The following is a 20,568-nucleotide window of genomic DNA, read 5'->3' on the forward strand; positions in this document are numbered from 1 at the left end:
TCCGATTATAATAGTTTTAGAAACAAAGTAAAGAACTTGATAAACAGGAATTGGGGAATACTAAATAAAACAGGAGTTACACCGTTAGCAAAACCCACTTATGCCTTTCGACGAAACAGAACTATTAGAAACAAGTTAGTGCATACGTACAAAGAACCCAAAAGGAATGGTCAGAGAAACATCCTTAATGATGCTCCTATCAGGGGCAATTTGCCATGTGGGTCTTGTACACATTGTAAAGGCATCATTAAAACTGACAAAGTAGAAGTGAACGGTATTACCCATTGGATGAACGAGCACGTGAATTGCCGGACCTCCAATGTGGTATACCTAATCCTCTGCCCCTGTAACAAATGTTACATAGGAGAAACAGGAAGAGAAATACGCTTGAGGCTGACAGAACATCGGTCAGCAATAAGGCTCCAGAGACAAAATGCTCCTCTAGTCGAACATTGGACCACAGAGAACCACAAAATAGAAGACCTAAAATGGTTCATCCTTGAAAAAATCAAGGTCTCTGTGAGAGGGGGAGATGCCAATAAAAAGCGCAAACTGAGAGAACAGTTCTATATGTCAAAATCTAAATCTTATTATCAAGGGCTCAACAACCGTGAAGAGTGGGATAAAATAATCAGATAGTCCATGATAAATAGATGCTGCTAGCGATTCAACAATAGCAAAGAATATCCAGAGTAGAAAGGTAAAATGGTGAACATAGGAGCCTTTCTTAACTGCACATAGAGTGAACAATGAATTAATTGTATAGCATTGTGAAATTGCCCATTAAATGTATTTTCTTGATGAGATTTTTTCCTTGAGTAATAGGGACTAAAATTGTATAACATCTGCAGTGGCAGGAATGATGTAAGGAATGTACGCCCTGTTTGTTAGATTTAGACGTATTAGTCATGTAAAATAGTGATCAACACCGTATAACATCTGTATTGACAGCAATGACGCATGGGATGTATGCCCTTTTTGTCAGACTTATATCTACTGTACAGAAATAAACAAAGGACTTCATCAGAATGCATCGCACATATTATGATGGTTGCTGATCATATTTGTCTCAACATGTGCATTGAAATGAATGATGGTTAATACCAGAATGTATGGCAATTGCCCCGTCTAATTTTCTGTATCTAAGTAAATAGGACAGCGACACCACAGGAAAGTTTTTTTGATCTCCGCGAGCAACCTGACGCGCAAAACAATCCCTTGTCTATTTATAAAAATAACTTCAAGTTGGCGCGCATAGTAATGCTTGCACTACAGACTGTGCATAGCACACCCCGGCAAATTAGGGAGAGCACCACATGCGGTGGTAGCTTTAAGCATAACGAAGAATAACTACGGAGATCTTATAATCATCCCTAGAATCCGGCACTGACTAAAGAAAAGTATGTACAGCGTAGTGCGCAGATGACTGCAAGACGCACTGACGCACATATATAGCATATATAAGGAATGTCCAAAGGCCTTTTTTATTAACATATACTTGGCTCTAACGAATACTGGCCCCTTTTATTTTTGTAGTTTTTGCGCATTGACAACAAACTACAGTCATGGCCGCCGTTCCCCGTGAATATACAGCACTTCCGGGACACAGTTAGTATTTCCGGCGCACTGAGACGAGAAAATCAGCAAAAAACTACACTAATGGCGATATGCAAACACTTAATGCTTAATTAGTGCCGTCAGCAGTGCAATAAATCAATTAGCAGAGGTATAAATAGTACCCAGCAGCCCTCGTGTGGTTGTCAGTTCCAGTGAAGCGGAAGCCAGCCACACGAGGGAATCACCAGCCATAATACAGGTGAGAACGCGCTAAACAACTTGCTCTACAAAGCGGAGTCGAGGCAGGGTTATCTTAATATCTCCGACAGGCAGAGGAGCGACCTCGTAGTTTAAATGGGGTATTAGGAGTGTAAGCGGACAATCTTTGATGTTCCTTATGTTAAAGGGCTAGGGAGCGACCTCGTAGTTAAAATGGGAAATTAGGAGTATAAACGGACACTCTTTTATGTTCCTTATGTTAAAGGGCTAAAATGAATTTATATAATTTTTGAAGTAAACTGTCGGGCCAGAATGGCCTGTGTCTATTTCTTAGAACTGACAGTGACATTAAACACTGCAGAATCGCCCAAGCTAAAATAACATCTATGCCTCACTCTTGTTATGCCCCACACACAGCTCTCAAAATCATAAAAGGAGCGAGGTTGGTCCCAGGCAAGCAAGATTAGTAACAATCAATCAAAGAAACGTCAGGATTACCAATACAATGAGCTAAAGCCTTGAAACCTGACAAGACCCACATGATTGGTATGTATAAATATGGCATGTTGGAAACTAATATCCCCTAAACATGTTTCAGCACCACAAATATATTATATTTCTCCCATTTAAGAGTATCGTCACGTGACTACATTGAGGAGCGCATATTCAAAAAAACGCAACTGGGAGATGACATCATCTACTATGCATCATTGACTATATGCTACTAACAACCTATATAAGTAAGTGCAGTACAGCATACTGAAACTAGCTCTAGACTTGAAAGTATAAAAAATGGCAAAAGTTACAAAAAAGTAAATTATGATTCTAGATCACTGACGGCCGTTAATTGATGACGAACGTGCTACCAGATAAACTAAGACCAAAACGTCCCAGAAACCACTTGAAGGACGCCTTTTCTTTAATTTAAAGTAAGAACAACTTGATGTAATCTTGAAGTATAAAGCCCACCACTAGGATAAACTCAAATTAGGAATTCCGCACTAACTATATGCATTCTATTCATTTTTTCAGAGAGAAGAAGTATACCTGTTTTTAACTTATTCTGTCCTGATGAAGGTGCACCAAGTATAACAAACGCACCGAAACGCGTCGACTTTTGGACTATTTTAAACTGTGAAAAAAATGTTTTTTTATGAATTTACTGTATCGTTGAATTTTAATCTTTGAATGCATACTAATAAGTGGTGACTTTGTGATAGAGAACCGTAACACGGAATTGTTAGCTATTAGATATATACTTGTACCAGAGTACCACAGTGTAAAATTATAATGTGTATTTAAAATGAATTCCTAAATATGAATTTTTATGAAATAAACTTTGAGCAAAAAGTATAATCAACCTAGTGTGGAGACTAAATTTTGACTTCCTGTATTCGCCAATTGCAAATGTTTAATACAGCTAATTGACATGGATAGGCCTCATGGTCACCTTGTGAAATAACTACCCAGAAAGGAATCTTTTCTTTGATATTACCTATTGACCCAGTCCTTTCTGGTCCTTGGGAAACTCTCTTTTTTTGAGAACCAGAACCAAAAGACACATCGGTGCCAAAGCCGAGAACCGTACCGGACCCGAAAGCTTCGACTCCGAAACCCTCCGGTTCCAAAAATAAAGAAGGGAAGCCAGATTCCGGCGCCACAGGCCCAATAAAACCTGTCTCCACGCCAAAATCACCAAAGTCGGTGTCAAAGACTCCAAGGCATGATACAGACACGCCTAAACCCTCTGACAAGCCTACCAAGCCTAAACCACCTTCGGCACCCAAAGAATTGCCACAGGACTCAATCACTCCTCCTAAGGCAAAAAACACTAAAGAACCTCTATCGGCACCAAAAAATCGACGCCGAAGAAGATTATACAACAAGAAGAACTGTTTAGACCAGATCCTAAACAGAAAAAAGTATATATTAATCCAAAAACTGGACATGTCGAAGCAATTCCTTACAAAAAAAGACCAGCAGACACACCACTTCTACCTGTGGTTCCTGCCAAAAAGAAGGATTGTGCAACCTCTCCAATGCACCCTTCCTCTCCTTCACCTTCTTCCTCACCTATCCATCCTTACATTGAACCTGTAACTTCTCCTGTTCAATCTCCTGCATCATCATACCACACTGACGAGGAGTATGATTTAGGTGGTGGGGAATAACATAACTGTAAATGTACAGGAATTTATATAGCGCAAATCACCAAGCGGTTTCTAAGCGCTTGCTTAGGGAACCCGTCCTGGTATTCCCCTGTGAGATAACCCCGGCAGGGTATCCGCAAGGTGAAAGCCAGGCATCCCGCCGCGAGGGGCCGTTGTGGAGATTAAGCAAGCTATTGCCCAGAGTCGCAGAGTGTGAACCTGTGAATCGAGTAGGCACCGGAGCGAGAATTGTCGAGTCCATGGACATTTTAGGACTCAAGACCCCGCCGAGCCGGGAATTGAACCCTGGTCCCGGGCTGACCTCGGCTTCCAGGTCTGCCTCCTCTAACCAGTGAGCCACACTTCTCCTTTAGATGAGGATGTCAACCCCCAATATCCCAAGGAGGACGAGGCATATGGTTTTACACCACACAATGCTCCAGACATCCCTGATCCTCAGTACTACCCAACAAAACCTTTCCCTCCAGAAGATAGTATTGGGTTTAATCATTTATTAAACAGAGCTGCCCTTTACCACGGAGTATCAATGCACTCTGATGCCATTGAGGAGGATTTCTTACTAGACACATTTGAGCAGTCACAAAGGTCTACTCAAATATTACCCATGATCAAAGGAGTCATTAAACATGCCCCGTACATTTTTAAAGATCCAGTAAGATGTAGGGTGCTAAATCCCAGAATAGAAAAAAAGTATAGACCAGCACCAGCTGATCCGGTCTATATCAAGGGACATCTGCCACTAGACTCATTGGTAGTGTCAAACGCACGTAAAAGAGCCAACTCCCAAACTTCTGGTGATACGCCCCCGCCTGACAAGGAATCAAAAATTAATGATGCGTCAGGGAAAAGGATTGCTGCACAAGCAACAAAAATATGGCGCATAGCGAACACACAAGCCTTACTTTCACGCTATGACAGGGCTTACTATGACCAACTAGAAAAGTTAATGCAACATCTCCCAGATCAATACAAAGATCAAGCAGCAGAGCTCTTACAAGAAGGTAAACTAATATCTAATGCCTCAATTAAATGTGCACTAGATGTAGCTGACACAGCATCCAGAGCAGTCAATACTAGTGTGATTCTAAGACGTCATGCATGGTTACGCATTTCAGGCTTTAAACCAGAGGTACAGACTACCATCCTAAACCAGCCCTTTAACCAGAACCAGTTGTTCGGGCCGGAGGTAGATAACACACTAGAGAAGATGAAGAAAGACACAGACACAGCTAAGTCTATGGGTGCATTACAATCCAACCACAATAGAAGTTATTTTTGCCGCTCCTTCTATAGAGGAGGCTCAAAGCAAACCGACACAGAGACCACGTAATCTTTTAAGACAAACACACAAACCTCCTCTAACAAAGGCTACTTTAGAGGAGGATACAGAGGCAACAACAATAAGGGAAGAACAGTGACTTCCATCTGCCTCCCCTACAGCGTTCCACTCCTGTGGGGGTCAGACTTTCACAGTTCCTACCTGTCTGGAACTCCATCACAACAGACAGGTGGGTAAGACAAATGATCCAACATGGCTACTGCCTGGAACTCACAGCAACTCCCCCAAACATACCACCCAGGCAACGTCCAATGTCCGCAGAACACATAACTCTGCTACCACAGGAAGTTCTAGCACTTCTACAAAAAGATGCTATTCAAGTAGTTGCTTTAGAAGAACAATGAACAGGAGTTTACTCCCTGTACTTCCTAATTCCCAAAAAGGACGGACACTGAGACCAATTCTCGACCTCAGGCCCCTCAACCACTACATACAATCGGATCATTTTCACATGATCACTTTACAACAAGTACTCCCATTACTACAACAGGGAGACTTTCTGTCCACACTAGACCTAAAGGACGCCTATTTTCACGTTCCTATTCATCCTGCACACAGGAAGTATCTAAGGTTTGTCATACAAGGACAACACTACCCGTTCAAAGTCCTTCCATTCGGGGTCACAACAGCACCACGAGTCTTTACAAAGTGCTTAGCAGTAGTAGCAGCACATCTCAGAAGACAACAAATACATGTCTTCCCTTACCGAGACGACTGGCTCATAAAAGCAAGATCGTTCAAACAGTGTGTACAACACACAAAACAAACAATTCAAACACTGCACGACTTAGGGTTTACGATAAACTACACCAAGTCGCACCTAGAGTCTTCGCACGTTCATCAATATCTAGGAGCTACCATAGACACATCTACAGCTCTAGCGTAACCCAGTCAAGCCAGGATTCAAAGCATTCAGACCTTAGTCTCCCTTTTTCAATGCCAGCACTCTCTCCAAGCCAGAGTGTTCATGAAACTAATAGGCATGATAGCGTCTTGCATCTTTATAGTTCCTCATGCAAGACTGCAAATGCGCCCACTACAGGAATGTCTGGCACAGCAGTGGAATCAGGCTCAAGGTCAGCTCACAGACCTGGTGTTGGTAGACAGCCGTACATATCGCTCTCTGCAATGGTGGAACACCAAAAACTTAACAAAGGGACGGCCGTTCCTATATCCTGTTCCACAGATAGTGCTCACAACAGACGCATCCCTCACAGGATGGGGAGCCCATCTCTTGCATTATACCACACAAGGTCAGTGGAACAATCAACAGAAACAGTTCCACATCAACCATTTGGAGTTGCTAGCAATTTTCCTGGCACTCAAAACTTTTCAAGTACAAATACAGAACAAAGCTGTCCTAGTCCGGACGGCCAATATGACAGCCATGTATTATATACAAAAACAGGGGGCACACACTCTCTGCAACTGTCCCAGCTTGCACAGAACATTTGGAGATGGGCCATCCCTCAAAACATACACCTCACAGTAGAACACCTTCCAGGAATTCACACCCAGATAGCAGATCTGTTGAGTCGTCAGTCACAACAGATTCACCAATGGGAGTTGCACCCACAAGTTCGCCAACCATTCTCTCAAATGTGGGGGCATCCACAGATAGACCTGTTTGCCACCCACAAAAACAAAATGCCCAACCTTCGCCGCCAGGTTTCCACACCCACGGTCGGAGGGGAATGCAATATGGATGAACTGGTCAGGCAGATTTGCGTATGCTTGTCCGCCTCTCCCACTCATTCCACTAGTAGTACGCAAGCTCAGACAACAGTCTCTCAAACTAATACTAGTGGCCCCCACATGAGCACGTCAGCCGTGGTTCACCACGCTACTAGATCTCTCACTGGTTCCACATCAGAAATTACAGCTCACGCCATCCCTGTTAACACAGAACCATGGAGAAATAAGGCACCCAGAACCAAGCCAACTGAATTTGGCGATCTGGCTCCTGAAGTCCTAGAGTTTGGTTACTTAAACTTACCACCAGACTGTATGAATATAATTAAAGAAGCTAGAAGACCCACTACCAGAGCATGTTATGCTGCTAAGTGGAAAAGATTTGCGATATACTGTAACAACAATCACATTGATCCACTGGATGTTTCCATCCAAAATATTATCTGCTATCTACTACACCTACAAAGGTCCAATTTTGCTTATTCTTCCATACGCCTGCATCTAGCAGCAATTGCAGCATATTTACAAAATAGACAGCATCTATCTCTCTTTAGAGTACCTGCAATAAAAGCATTTATGGAAGAATTAAAACGAATAATCCCACCTAGGTTACCACCTGCTCCAGTATGGAACCTAAATGTGGTCCTTACAAGACTCATGGGTCCCCCTTTTGAGCCTTTACATAAGTGTGAACTGCAATTCCTAACATGGAAAACTGCCTTCCTTATTGCCATCACCTCTCTCAAAAGAGTTAGTGAAATACAAGCATTCACAATAGAAGAACCATTTTTTCAAATACATCCTAACAAAGTGGTTCTTAGACCAAATCCTAAATTCTTACCAAAAGTGATTACTCCTTTTCACCTTAACCAATCAGTAGAGTTATCAGTGTTTTTTCAAAAACCGGACTCTGTTGCAGAAAGGGCTTTACACACCGTAGATGTTAGAAGAGCTCTACTATACTACACAGACAGAACTAAATCCTTCAGAAAGACAAAACAACTATTTGTATCTTTCTCTCCCCCACACAAAGGCAATCCCATCTCTAAAGGAGGAATTGCCAGATGGATTGTAAAGTGTATTCAAATATTCTATCAAAAAGCTAAACGTACACTAACAGTTCCTCCTAGAGCGCACTCCACTCGCAAACTAGGAGCCTCTATGGCTTTCTTAGGAAACATACCACTAGAGGATATATGCAAGGCAGCAACATGGTCTACAATACACACCTTCACTAAACACTATTGTGTTGATGTGCAAGCCAAGCAGCAAGCTGCAGTGGGCCAAGCTGTCCTTAAAACACTTTTTCAGTATGCTGCAACGGATACAAGCGACCACCGCTAGGGGAGACACTGCTGCACAATCATTGCTAAGTGTAGGATCTGCAGCTCATATGCCTCGAACGGAAAATGCTACTTACCAGTATGCATCTGTTCTTGGCATGTAGAGCTGCAGAGTCCTACACGGCCTCCCGCCTCCCCGGGACTTGTATCCGTTCCAGTACTCATCTTACTTAGATCCACACGCATGGACATCCTTTCTCTTTACTTCTACTAACTCCATCATTTCCCATCATGGCGAAAAACTATCTGAGGATGGAGTCGATGACCATGCGCAGTATTGTCCAAGGGAGGAGTCATCTATCTTGTGACTACAAAGACTTCTTCCAAGAAGACAACAACCTGCAATCATCCGAGCCCAACACCAGGTGGCGATCTATTGCTAAGTGTAGGACTCTGCAGCTCTACATGCCAAGAACAGATGCATACTGGTAAGTAGCATTTTCCTTATAGGGTTGTGGGGTGGGTAGGGACATTGGATGGAAAGGGTATTTTTAGGGTTTAGGGGTGGGTAAAGGTATAGGGTTGTAGGGGTCTTTTAGGGTTATGGGGATGTAGGGTAGTAAGGTTATTTTAGGGTTCTGGGTAGGTAAGGGCATAGGGTAGCAAGGGATTTCTTAGGGTTTAGGGTTGGGTGGGGATATAGCGTGTTGCGTATGTTTAGGATTTAGGGGTGGGTAGGGGTATAGGGTGGCAAGGGTATTTTTAGAGTTCAGGGATGGATAGGGTCATCGGGTGGTAAGGGCATATTTAGGGTTTATGTGTAGGGGTGGTTAAGGTAATGGGTGAAAAATGTATTTTTAGGAGTGGACAAGTAAACAGATAGATAGATATTCGAATGTCATACAACCGTTTGCCACAATCATTGATATGCATTTGACGAGTGGTGCTCATGCCTGTAGCTCTTTCCTCCAAAAAGTTATTGGAAGGCTGGCACTTCATTGTCATTGAGACTTTAAGCCATGATAGGTGAAATGGATATGAGCTTGGTGATTGGCAGTGGTTGTGTCTGACATTGGGAGGTGAGAAAATCTCAAGCGTGAGTTGCCTGTGGCTGAGCAGGCTTGTGCTGTAGTGAGTATAGGGAACAATCAACAACTGCCTGCTCTCAGCAAAATTGGAAAGGAGGAGCAATTTTTGTGCCAAATTAAACCAGAGTATTATGAGGCTCTCTGTGGGAAATGGTCCCCTTTCAGTAAAGCAGCAATGAAAATGTCAACATTGGTAAGAACGTTTTATTTGCCTATGCCGTTCAGTTTGATGCATCTGCCAGTTTCTGAATTATGTAAGCAGCATTAGCTAGCTTTCCAGCTTAAACATATCTGTTCATTTATTGTTTATGACTGATTTAACAGCATTGTGACTGTACCCGTCACATACTTAAAGGTCCTATGTCCAGTGACTGGTTTACAGTCATGTCTTTGACAATGAGTATCCAGCTTCGGGTATGAGTTACATTGGAGTGATAATTAGTTCCTAGATGATGGAAATACAATTCTAGAAATATGTTATAGGCCAACCTGCTGTGTGTTGTATCTGTAGCAACACTCCCCAGGCCTCTCTATTGTGGTAGAGAACCTGGGGGCATATTGTCAAGGACCCGCAATAAAATTATCGCTGCTTTAGCGTCCGTTTTTGGGCGAAAAGCGGCGATAATTTTATCGCACTATCAGCAAGGACATGCTAGCGCGTGTTTCTATGCCTCGGCGCCCGTTTCCTCAATGCCCAGCTTTGCATCGTTAATGATATACAAAGTGGGCGTAACTGACAGAAATAACATGGAAAATGTTGCTAACAGACATTTCTCCAATTATCAATCTGTTCGCTAACCTGTGTAGTGATGATCGCAGGTTTCATTACGCCTGCTCTGAATCTTACTAAGCCATTATAGCCTATGGGTGGTGGATTATTAGGATGAGACCACCCTGCCCTATCTACAAGGATTTGCCTATCACTGTGCGATTATCACTAGTTTCCCAGCGATACTCGCACATTTTGCCGCTATCGCTGGATTTTATATAGCTTTGGAGATAGCCGTTGATAATAACGCGCTATCTCTGCGATATGATCCAGCGATAGCTGGCAATAATTATACTAGCGCTATGAGATCCCAGCGATAATTATCGCTGCCGCTTGATAATATGCCCCCTAGTTCAGTAATTAACTCAAATAATAATGAACACAGGCTGTAAAATGCTTGGATCCCTCTTCTACATCCCAGGCTTCTTTTAGATCCTCCCACCACCGTTTCCCTTTTATAGGACAACCAAAGGTTGGAGCAGCCACACCTGACAACAAACACCCTTGCTTCATGAAATGCTGCCACTGCATTTCCTAGTTCACTGGCTGCTGCAGGCGCAAAGGCTAAGGCAAGCTTGTGAGTTTGTTCATTAATTCCTCACTGGCATGACTTCATGAGTGGTTTCTGTAATCAGTGCAATCCCTTAGAGAAAAAGAGAAACCTGTACACAGCAGAATAGACTTACAATTAGAAAAAAATGCCCTATGCACATCAGCTTAGACTGACAATTAGAAAGAATGTTCTAAACACAATGGCATAGATTGATAATTAGGATGCCCTATACCGAACAGTGTAGGTTGATAATCATAAAGAACTCTCAATGCACAACAGTATAGATTGACAGAAAGAACACCCTACATACAACAGCATAATATGACAATTAGAGAGAGCACCCTATACATAAAACAGGAAACTAACATTTAGCAAGGACATCCTATGCACAATAGCTTTTATTGACAGTTAGAAAGATTGCCCTATACACAACTGCGTAAACGGGCAGTTGGAAAGAGCACCATATACACACTAGCATCGATTGACAAGTGGAAAGAGCAACCTTTATCCAACAGCGTAGACTGGCATTTTAAAAGATTGCCCAATACTCAACAGACCAGCTTCACAAGTGGAAATAACGCCCTAGTAGACACTGGTATTGAAAGAATTACTGAAACACTAAAACGTGAAGTAAGATGCGGGATAATGACTGGGCCTCATTAATGAGGCGCCTAGCAGCACTTTTGCACCACCAGAGCGTCACTTTTTTGACACTCCGATGGCACAATGTGCCGCAGCATATTTACGTGGCTTTTCATAGCCTTGTAAATATGTGTCCCTTTCATGCAGAACACTGTGTGGAAGGGGCGTTCCATGGGAGTCCCCGCGCAGCACCCATGGAATATGAAGCATTCTCAGATTTAAGAAGAATCAAACCTGGGAATGGGTCAGATTCTAACGCCACCTCAGAGGTGGCATTAGGGAGGCACACTGAAAACAAATATCCTTATTTCTCCTAGTTTTTCCTCTTTCTATGTGTGCTACAATCTGTAGCACAGATAGAAATAGGAAAACACCTTTTGCGATTGTTTTTGTGCAGGAAGGCTTACCTACCTGCACAAAAACAATCACCCCTACAACACAGACATCCTTGCATCATGGTGCATTTGTGTCTGCATTGGAGCATGGCAGCACATTGTGCGCTAGTGCAGGAAAAAAGTACAGGAATGCACCTTATCTCGTAGATACACTGCATTCCTGCCCTTTTCTTTTGATGCAGTGTGGCACAGCAAGATTTCTTGCTGTGCTGCACTGCACCAAAACCTCATAAATGAGTCCCTTCATTTTTAGTATCATCCAAATGTTTTCCTTGTAACTGCAATAGTATGCACTGGAATGTGTGCTTCCTTCTCCTAATTATGCAATATCAGCCCAATTCACTCAGTTCAGCTTTATCACCATTGTGGTCACTTACTGAAATTTTCAGACGTGCTCAATTTTACACTCCTTCAAAACTACTGCCGTTCCTTTCTAAATTTAGAACATAGAAAGCGAGGTTAGCAAATGTTTTTAGAAACATTTTTATCTGAATAAATCATGTATTATGAATATGCTATCCAAGTACAAAAAGTTAAAAGGTCTCTCATGTGTTATGCAGCAAAATTTGTGCTGGAAGCCATTGGTACTTGTGTGTAAAAAAACAAAACACTATCACATAAGAGTAAATGTTTCCTCCTGTCTCTTTTTCTTCTACCTCTCATGCTCCTTTTGGATCCTTCCACCACTCTATCCTAATTTGTAGCAGCCACACCTGACAACAACAGAACTTTGTGGTGTTGACGGGTGTGGCCTAAGCTTCAATTATATGCACAACCTACTGTGGGACCTTTTCTGAATTATTTAGAATGAGCCACATCAGAATAGTACTCCTATACTTAAACCATTATGGACATTTTCAGACCGGTGCTTCATTTTGGCTCCGTCTAAATCCCTTCTGAGACTTTCTAAATATAAAACATGGAAGATGAGGAAACAAACACTCTCCGTAACATTTTGCTCTAAAAGAATCTCAAGATAGCTTTGCAGCAAATGACGAAAGCGATATCACCAAACTGTCAGCATTCCACACCAGTAGTCTGAGAAAAATCTTGTGCATTTTCTTGCCCTGAACCATCTCCAACCAGGAGCTACTCACCAAATGAAAGCAACAGAGCATGGAACCCCATTATTATGAGAAAAGAATGGAGATAAATAAGACACACCGTAAGAAAAGAACAAGACTCCATCACAATAACAGCTCTCCACTGGATCGCAGAAGGCAATTGGAAGACAGGCAGGCCAAAGAACACCAGGAGCCAAACTGTGGAACAGTAATGAAGAGTTTGAGCCACAGCTGGTGCACTGTACAGAAACGTGCCCACAACAGACATACGTTGGAGGTCTTTTGTTGCTGCCTTACATGCCAGTTGGCATACCAGGCAGCAAGTAAGTAAAGTCACAGGACATGAACAGTATTATCCAAATATGAAAATCTGAAGATCTCTAGTAACTGCAGGGGCATCCATTTAAGTTAATTCCTGTGATAGAACTTAGGTTAAAATTGTGTTTTTCAAAATAGTAGAAACACTGCCAGACAGTAACACTCACTGAAAATGGGGCTAAACACATTTTTGCAGATAGAGGTCACATCCTCATTTCTGGTACCTATGAGGTGAAAAACAAGCATCTTATGCCTTGGGTGTTATGTGTACTGTTTACATCAATTAAGTGCACCTTGTTGTGGAAAAACCCATGTCGAACTACTCTGAGGCTATATGCTAACTCCAAAAGGCAGAGACTTCGCAGACAGAATGCAAATTCACAGTACAGCTGGAAGATGTTCACAGGCTTACAGCACTGGACTGCACCGAGAACTAATAGCAGCACTAGAACATTTTTTTAATTATATAATCTTCACTCACATATTTGTGTTTTGTAAAGTAGCAGTTTAATTTTAATGTATATTGGTAGGAAGGTAATGGATCTTACTGGCACAAATGAAAGGGAAACTGAAGGTAAACTCATTAAATATTGAAATACACCGGAGCATTTTTTCTCTGTAGCAGTAAATCATGCATGTGCCCATATGAATGCATGCTTCATCTTCAGGTTTTGCTTCCAGTTCTGGGTAGACTGTGAATCCCTTAGCCACTGTAGAGCTGAAAGCAGACCCCTGTACTTTTACCCCACTGGGGCTTCCTCCCTTCTTTCCTTTCACTCTTTCTGCCTACCTGTCATCCTTTTATTCCTTCTTTCCTTTCCTATTAGCTTTCTAGCTTTCACCCTTCCTTCCTCCTCCCATAGATTTCTATCCTTTATCCATCACTTTTGTCACAGGTATATGATGTTAATACACATGCCTTTACAATTATTACCTTTATCGCACAAGACTTTACATTGATAGGTAAGTATATTTAAGGTATTTAAACACTCACTACATTAACTATTTCTTGCAACTCTTGCAATCACTGCCTTCTCACAAATGATGTGATTTGCCATGTTATAAGTGGCATTGTAAATTATATTATTTTAGATGGTATAAGTCATATAATATATTAGGGGATAAGCAGTGCATGGAGAAGGGTGGAGTAACGGTTAATGTAGTGTGGTTACCGAGTTCAATAAACTGTATGACGTGACTTGAGTAAAAATTATTTGAAGGTGGTGCATAGATTATAAATATATAAATGAACTAAACACACACACACATACCTTAAATATGTTTTCCTTCATAGTAAAGACATATTCATGGTAAAGGCATGCGTGGTAAAGGTTTTGTGGTAAAGGCATTGCATGGAAAAGACAGCGTTGTAAAGGCTGTGTCCCTTTTGTCACATCCTTACTCTCTATGTTTGTCCATCATATTCTCATTTCTCTTTCTCTGTTTCCTTCCCTGTACATGTCACCCCTCGGCCAACACCCCTCTGTCATGGTATTTCCTAGCAGTTTTATTTTTTAGCATTTTCTCAGCACACCTTCAGACAGAAGAAACCCATAAACAACAAATTAACATTTTAGTGGGACTAAGTTGACCAGCCCACCTTGCAGAGTGGCAACACCCCTCACCCACTTAAACTGCTGAAGTGGGGGGTTCCCTAGGCCACTGGTGTGTAAGTACAAGTGAGATGCATAGAACACTGAATCACTAACAATACTCTATAGGTCACAACTTCCATGCATGTGTTCACTAAACCACTGTAAATGGTGATTGAGAGGCAGTGTAAAGACATTTTTTTATACAGAACCAAAAATTAAATACAAAGATAAACGTTGACAATTTTCTTTCAAAAATACAAGTTCTAGGCCATTTTATTTCAACAACTTACTTTGGTCTGTCAGATTTTCAGACTTCAAAATGTACTAAATATTGTAAAGAATAAAAAGCTGTCTGCAAAACACAATAGTCCTAAAATAGAAAAAAGCTCACAATCCAAGACCAAAATATGGAGTTGTTATATGTGTTATCTTGTCAATTTTCAGTGGGATCCTGACTGATATATCCAGGGAAAGTGATACTCATGGATGTTGGTTGAAGTTTAACAGTCTATCTAATTTTTCAATATGATCAGTTAGGATTCCTATCTTTAGTACTCCTAAATGCATTTTGTGAATACCAAAAGTCGTACAGTTAGGATTTTGTCCCAGTTAAACTTAAGTTTTGGGCATCTTCAGACCAAAACTTAAGTTTAACAGTTTTACTGAGACAAAATCCCAACTTTACCACTTTCGGTATTCACAAAGGGCATTTAGGAGTACTAAAGTTAGGATGCCTAACTTCAGTACTCCTAAATGCATTTTGTGAACACCAAAAGTCGTAAAGTTAGGATTTTGTCTCAGATTACTTTTGTGAATAGGGCCCTCTGTGATTATGCCTCAAATTCTCCAAACTTTTTGGCTTCTAAATCCTGACTAACTTTTCCTGATATTCCCTCTGCATCTTTTGTACAGTTTTATGAGTGTTATGTTTGCAGTAGTAATGGCTGATGTTTGTATGACATGGTGCTTTACTGTACTTATTTTAAACTTGTTTTTCTAAACTCGACGCTGTTCCTGCTCTTTCTTTTTGTCTCTCTTTTTATGGCCCGTGCGTTGAAAGGAATCAGACTCAGATCAAGAGCAAGACGACGAGGTAATTTTGAATAAGCTGGTTCCATTTTGAGCACTTGACTATACTGTGGATCACATCTTCATTAGTTAACAAAAAAAACAGTGAGGGACAATCAGAATTAAAGTTTTTACTGGAAGGTGTCAAAGTATTAATGTTCGCCAGCTGGGGTACCATGGATGTCTTAGGGATACTATAAATTGTATTAATAAGAAGAAGGAGAAGAAGAATATAGTTTTGTTCTTATTTATTAAAAACCATTACAACCTTTATATTACAATATAATAAGAATGATTACCGTTATCTCCTTTATATAAGGAGGCACCATTACTGCATAATGTGCGCAGGTGTTTGTCGGTGGCCGGCACTGGCACTTTTTTGTCATCATCAGAGTTTGACCCAGAGCAAGAAAGTGAGGTAGAAAGTGGGGTTGTAGCAAAACAATGAAGATTGGAAAATGGTGACAAAGGGAAAAAGAAGAATGAGAACAAACCTGCAAGATAAAGACAATGTCCAACACCCCCAGGATGAACACAATATCTTACCACCAGATGACAGACCTAGCAGAGATGAACGTATTAAAGATTCGCATTTATAACCTTTTCAGTCATGTCCTATCCGAAGGATTTCATTCCTTAGAAAGGTTTATCCTTTGTGCCCACAAGTTTTAGGGACCCTGTAGAAACAAGACGCGAGATCCTCAGATTTTTCAGAAATGTTAGATTCATAGTTTATTTCAAGAATAGTTATACAATCACAATGAAGGATGATACAGAGTGAGAAATGAATCTAGTACTCACCCAGATACATCCAGTATATCAGCAGAGGTGACTATTTTTGAAAAACGTACTGGAGTTCCAGAAGAACATGGATTAATTCCAATCTCATATGTGATGAATTTGTCATCATAAATTCATTAATCTCCAGCGATCAATTCATCACTTAATAAGTGTACAAAGGGGGAGGAAATTTGTTATTAAACACCTCAGACTATAAGAAAGAAGAAATGAGATAGCTAACAAATGAATGAGGATATTATAGGAGACTGCACGGAGACCCTAGTCTAGGGATATGGGGAGTATAAAAGATATAACAAAAAGGGCAAGGAGAATGGCAGGATATCAGTTAAAGAATAGTAATTATTATTGAACAAGAAGAGGGCTAGAACACCAGTATATACTGCCCAAAGTCCACAAAAACACAGAGAACCATCCTGGGAGACATACTGCTCAAGCACAGGTTTCATTTTGGGATCTGTTGCCAAATACGTTGATTTTTTCTTTAAACTATTTAAGGAGTGGATTAAGTCATATAAAAGAGATTTAATGCATTTTATCAATTTAGTAGGGAATGATCTTCAACATTGAATAAGATACTTTGCCAAGTTGTGATGAAGAGGTATTAAATACAAATATTCCACAGGGAAAGGCGCTGGCAGTCCTGAAGGATATTTTGGATAAAAGAACGGATATTAATGATGTTCCAACTGATTTCATTATTGAATTGGCCCACTTTGCTCTCTCTCTTTCTTTTTACTTGAAGATTTCTTTTTTCAAATTAAGTGAGTATTGGTGGGGTGTACCTTTGTTCCAGAATTGGCTAAAATCTTTATTCGTATTTTGATAAAATAATACTTGCAGTGAAGTACATTCTTTTAGACAACATATATATGTATGGTACAGTTTCCTGGACAACATCTTTTCTGTATGGAAAGGACCAGAGAAAGAGTTGGAAGCCTTTGTGGGGCGGCTGAATCATCGATCTCCAGATCTCAATTTTACATCAGCCAAGGACAAAAATAAGATAACCCTCTGTGACCTAGAGATCTTCCATGAAGATGTTAGGCTATAAACCAATCTCTTTATCTAGCCAAGAGATAGAAACACACTGTTACACTTAGCTTCCATTTCAAATCTCTAAAGGAGAGTGTGCTTAATGGGCTATTCCTCAGGACACGGAGGAACAGATTTGTTTTGAGAATGCTAACATATTGAGCAATAAACTCGTTCAAAGAGAGTGCCCCAAGATATTGGTGAAACAGGCCCTAAAATGAGTGAGGTATACACCAAGACAAACACTCTTGGTACGTAGGATTAAAGATCAGAAACAGGAATTAACCTGCATAATGACATGTAGCCCAGTCTCAAATAAAATTTTGAAAGCTATCAAAAACACTGGACGATTTTGAAATAAATAGGCATTGCTGGACCATTGTTTTCATTTAAGAAAATGAAGATTTTTAGACAATTCCATATTAGGGCTAATGTCCCTGTTCAAAAACAGACAAGTATATGGAATCTCCCAGAAGGGACAGGTCACTTTAAATGTGGTACATGCTCAGTTTATCAATATATGAGCTAAAGTAAAGAATTTGTCATTAAGGGTGTCTCACACACACAAAAATCATTCTGCAATTGTAATATTGATTACGTGGTATATGCTATAACTTGCCCCTGTAAGAAAACATATATTGGGATGCCAACTCAACTAGCCAAAAAAACAAATTATTCAACACTGTTCACTGTTGACTTGTAGAGTGAGCTTTGCACCTTTGGTCCAGCATTAAATGGAAATGGGACATAGTCAACGGAAATCAACTGGTTTACAAAGATCAGACCCAACAAAAGAGGGGGAGATATTGAAGCTTTATTATGGAGACTGGAGGCTAGATTTATTCAGGTTTTTAATACAGGTAACCAGGACTTAAATATGGCAGATGAAATATTAGCACTAATTCTGTCTTGATTTGCTGTGTGATGTCCATATGTTTCTGGGAAGATGTTTTTTTGTTTACAATAAGTACCTGCAGGAAGGGAAAGTTCTATTGTTTTATCCATGCTGTAGAGATAATGTCAACAATTTTCACATTTAAATAATTCAGAAAAAATTCATATCAGAAAATTGTGTATGATTTATTTCCTGTGTCTAAATATGCCTACACCAATTATGGTTGTAATAACACAAATATATGGCAGAAGAATAAGTGTTTAAACACATCTCATTTTAGAAGATGAAACTAAAGTATATGATAGGATTCCATCCTTTTTATTTTTATCTTGGGCTGAGAATAGGCTATGTGTAGAAATAATTTATACACTCTTTCACAGACACCTCTCCACATCCTGCTCCATTCCAAGATGGCAGGACAGAGCTAGTACCATAGCATAGGTTTTTCTTAATAAAAATGGTGCATATGTACAACGCACTGACTAATTATCCAGTGGAGGAAATGTCCTGGTGAAATAACACTCTTGTTTGGCTCCAGGGGTGTAGTGGATGACCTATTTCAGTAGAGTAGACAAGGCAATCTCCAGTGCCATCCACAGCTGGAAGTTTAAAGTGATTTTAATTTCTCTCTACATACGACTTGGGGCAAGTTCTGAGGGTTTTCCGCTCTAATCATTGGGCCAGTTAAACGGCCGGTAGAACTTTTGGCAGATATTCTAGCATTCTGGTTTATTTGTTCTATAGATGCCATTTCTGGATAAAGTCTAGCATCTTCTGAGCTCCATACAGTCCACTATGTGACAGTTACGTAAGGGGGCTTTGGATGACCACGAGGTGTGGATGCATGTACACAGGGCAGAGTCTGGTGAGGTGAAATGCATGTCAACCTTTCACCTGCAAAATGTGATGACATCGCTTATAATATAGCCTTCCCCATACCATTCTGAGAAATATTGCCATATGTGGCCTGCTTTATCAATAAGTGTCCACCTGCACTGATAGAGGCCTCACTAGTTCCAGCAATATTATAAGGTGTGTGTTTTGCACTGAGTGTGGTCATTTTATTTCATTAGGGACTTAAGGAATTGGTCTTTGACACAAAATAAATAGGCTTCACACAAACGAAACAGGAATGGAATAGTAAGATTGGTCATGCTACACAATGCTGAATATGAAAGTACTTTTAGTTCAAGCAGTTATGCAAATAGGACTTTAGCAATTGATCAGTGAGGTAAAAGCGAGGGTGTTTGTGCCTTGCACAATTCAGATTTTATTTTTATTTAGCAATTTTGAGTTTTGGTTTATAAAACATACAGGTTTCATATATATATATATATATATATATATATATATATATATATATATATATATATATATATATATATATATATATATATATATATATATATGACTAGAATAGTGTGTGATGAATGGATGTTATTGGCAATTGATGTCCATAGTACTCTCAATTTTCCGTTATATAATAATTACAAATTGATTCTTTAAAAGTTTTTTCTCCAAACAAATGTTTTAAATGTTTCCTTCAAAAAGTACCTATTGTTGGACATTGTATTTTTCTCCCATACTCCCATGAGGGGTTATTGGGCGAACCCTACGCATTTTTCTGAGAGGGAAATATGGAGGCAAGAATTGGAAAGATAGCCGAAAAACTCATGAGGTGTAGTCAAGATTAGGCAGCTTTGGAATTCAGAAACCTTACATTCAGTGTCATTAGTTGTGGGCTCATAAAAAACGTTATCCCCTGCACTTATTTTTCAACAAATTATTTAGATGAACCTCCTAGTCATGACATTCAATTTGTCTAGTTAGCTATAAAGAATGAAATGCTTTGATCTTTCTGTGATCTAAGGGTGGAAATGTGCACTGTCTCTGAGACAGACAGAAGTTCAGAGATTAATTATAGAATTCATTTCCACATTTCAAGTACTCGTCAGAAACCTGAACCATTGAAGGAGGTGTAGATATGAGCAACAAGACATAAGAGCTGTACCTGAGAAATAATAATAGAAATAAATACCTAACATACAAGAAAGGTTTGAGCCTGAAGCCTCTCATATTATTCAAAG

At 40.2% G+C, this 20,568-nt stretch overlaps 1 protein-coding gene across 6 annotated transcripts in view; it reads left to right on the top strand.

The window, feature by feature from the left end:
- The window catches only part of ANK2 (ankyrin 2), a 1,987,506-nt gene that overhangs the window by 1,735,093 nt on the left and 231,845 nt on the right, over nucleotides 1–20,568 (top strand). For 5 of the 6 annotated variants that reach the window (XM_078676735.1, XM_078676733.1, XM_078676736.1 and 2 more), the window contains one exon: nucleotides 15,746–15,778. The exons of the other annotated variant lie outside the window; for it this stretch is intronic. In XM_078676735.1, the coding sequence (XP_078532861.1) occupies nucleotides 15,746–15,778 (33 nt within the window). The remainder of the gene's footprint in view (nucleotides 1–15,745; nucleotides 15,779–20,568) is intronic. 6 annotated transcript variants of the gene reach the window in all.

The sequence above is a fragment of the Lissotriton helveticus genome, chromosome 2_1 (assembly GCF_964261635.1).
Source record: "Lissotriton helveticus chromosome 2_1, aLisHel1.1, whole genome shotgun sequence".
NCBI lineage: Eukaryota > Metazoa > Chordata > Amphibia > Caudata > Salamandridae > Lissotriton > Lissotriton helveticus.